This window comes from Taurulus bubalis (assembly GCF_910589615.1).
Source record: "Taurulus bubalis genome assembly, chromosome: 5".
NCBI classification, from domain to species: domain Eukaryota; kingdom Metazoa; phylum Chordata; class Actinopteri; order Perciformes; family Cottidae; genus Taurulus; species Taurulus bubalis.
The window spans coordinates 29,564,057-29,566,556 of record NC_136593.1 but is presented as its reverse complement, the minus strand read 5'-3'; the positions used below and the strand labels follow the sequence as shown (position 1 = coordinate 29,566,556).

Here is a 2,500-nt window from a genome sequence, read left to right as displayed (position 1 = left end):
TGAACCTCCTGACTGACCTGTGAACCTCCTGGCTGACCTGTGAATCTCCTGGCTGACCTGTGAACCTCCTGGCTGACTTGTGAACCTCCTGGCTGACTTGTGAACCTCCTGGCTGACTTGTGAACCTCCTGACTGACCTGTGAACCTCCTGGCTGACTTGTGAACCTCCTGGCTGACCTGTGAACCTCCTGACTGACCTGTGAACCTCCTGACTGACCTGTGAACCTCCTGGCTGACTTGTGAACCTCCTGACTGACCTGTGAACCTCCTGACTGACCTGTGAACCTCCTGACTGACCTGTGAACCTCCTGACTGACCTGTGAACCTCCTGGCTGACTTGTGAACCTCCTGACTGACCTGTGAACCTCCTGACTGACCTGTGAACCTCCTGACTGACTTGTGAACCTCCTGGCTGACCTGTGAACCACCTGGCTGACCTGTGAACCACCTGGCTGACTTGTGAACCTCCTGGCTGACTTGTGAACCTCCTGGCTGACTTGTGAACCTCCTGGCTGACTTGTGAACCTCCTGGCTGACTTGTGAACCTCCTGACTGACCTGTGAACCTCCTGACTGACCTGTGAACCTCCTGGCTGACTTGTGAACCACCTGGCTGACCTGTGAACCTCCTGACTGACCTGTGAACCTCCTGACTGACCTGTGAACCTCCTGGCTGACCGTCTTCTGTGTTCTCTCTGCAGGCAAGAAGATTGAGAAACTGGACACGGATGACCTGGAGGAGATTGAGAGAATCTCCAGCTAGAGACGGTGTTCACCGCCGGCCGGCCGCTCCCTCCTCTAAGGACTGTACGCGCCTGCAGTGTTTTATGCTTTTATTTTTTTAGCCGTCAGAGAAGAGAGAACTCTACAGACAGTGTGTTTCCACGTGGATGTCTCCTCTCGGACGAGTGTGTGGAACATACCCCATCTCACTCTTTGTACCCTGAATAAAGTCTATGGTTTTATCCTGTGTGACGCTGCTGAAGCAGTCGACTGTTTCTCTGAACACGTGGAGCTGAAACACCTTCTGGTGTTGATGCCAGAGATTCACTCAAAACATTTAGTGCCAGTTTTTAATTCTGAAAGGAGTATAATTGAATGTAAGTCTACAAAGGGTGAGGTTGGGTATGCTGCTCAGTGGCTTCATCATGGAGGTGAGGAGGTGATGGAGGGTTTAAGGGTCTATGCAAAACTTATCACGCTTCATTTACATGTCCAATGAATCCTGACTTCAGCTCAGCTTCAGGGTGTGGAGTCCACTGCCGTTATGAGTAATGTCATGGACATTTTAACCAGTAATCAATCAGTTAACCACTTATTTATACCATTTTAAAATCAAGTATGCCTCTCATTGAGCCGACAGCTGCATTCATTAGTCTTCTGTTGGCTCATCGCTCTCACAGAACCTCATTTTAATGGAACATGAAGACTTTCCTTTGTCCCACGCAGTCTGTTCCCCCAGACGTTCACCCAGACGGCTGCTAGTTTAAAAAGAACACAATGCCTTCAAGTGCATTATTTACACATGATTATGTTCTTAAGACGTTGGGCTCAATATTCTGACTAACACTTGAAATTGATTATATATATTAAGTGTGTGAGCATGAATTATATTGAAACCAAATGCTGAACCGACCTGAGGACCTACGCCACCTGTGTTGCTCCAACACGTCACATGCTTAGAACACGTGTTGCGCCAACACGTCACATGCTTAGAACACACGTTGCGCCAACACGTCACATGGATACAACACGTGTACATATTACACAATAGGTCAAATGGTGACGGAAATATTCCGTTTGTCACTTCTAAGAAGTGCTGAAACATTCCTCATGACGTTCAATTGGGACTAACTTCACATGGTGGGAACGTTGGGATGTCTGGGGTATTTGATTAATGTGCTGGAACTTAGAGACCGGCGACCGGTCATCTGACCTTTGACCTCCAGCGGACTGTTTACGCTCTGAAGACTTTCGGGTCAAGAGCCAACGTGCGCGGCGGTGTTTGGACGTGTGATGTAGACGTCGTCAGAGAGCGCGTGCTCCGTGTGGATCCATTCTGTAACGGACTCTTCTCCACATGGACTCCTCGCTTGAGACGGGTCAGAACCAATCTCGACCCGGTCTCCCTCTAGACGTAGAGCCGCCTCACTCGGCTTCTGCCGGACCCTGAAGCTCGCGTGTAGACGAGGTTCAGGGTCTTCTGTATCATGGACAGTCATGTATTCTTAATATGTTGAATTAAAGGAACGTGTAGATGTTCACCTGTATGTTCGCGTGTTATTTGACTCAAAGTGAAGACGCCAAACAAACATAAATATAAAACTTTATTACAACTGTTGCCTTCTAGAAACACAATGCGTCAACATGACTGAAGCAGAATTAATCCTGAGAGTTTCCACTGGAGCTGCACTGTGGACGCTGCAGGTCTGAGGAGGCAGAGAGGAGGTTACGCATCTGAAGTATGAAATAATAAAGAAATCATGAACACCTTAATGAAA

The 2,500-nt window shown here is 48.3% G+C and overlaps 2 protein-coding genes across 4 annotated transcripts in view; one reads left to right on the top strand and one right to left on the bottom strand.

Moving 5' to 3' along the window:
• Positions 1–979, top strand: part of ddx19b (DEAD-box helicase 19b) — an 8,583-nt gene extending 7,604 nt beyond the window's left edge. For both annotated transcript variants that reach the window (XM_079217981.1, XM_079217982.1), the window contains one exon: positions 701–979. In XM_079217981.1, coding sequence (XP_079074107.1) covers positions 701–762 — 62 coding nt within the window. In that variant the 3' untranslated portion in view covers positions 763–979. The remainder of the gene's footprint in view (positions 1–700) is intronic.
• Positions 980–2,309: 1,330 nt separating this feature from the next.
• pusl1 (pseudouridine synthase like 1) overlaps positions 2,310–2,500 on the bottom strand; it is a 7,703-nt gene continuing 7,512 nt past the window's right edge. The window contains exon 8 of one of the 2 annotated variants that reach the window (XM_079218417.1): positions 2,310–2,456. In XM_079218417.1, coding sequence (XP_079074543.1) covers positions 2,449–2,456 — 8 coding nt within the window. In that variant the 3' untranslated portion in view covers positions 2,310–2,448. The remainder of the gene's footprint in view (positions 2,457–2,500) is intronic. The other variant, XM_079218416.1, reaches the window with a different exon arrangement.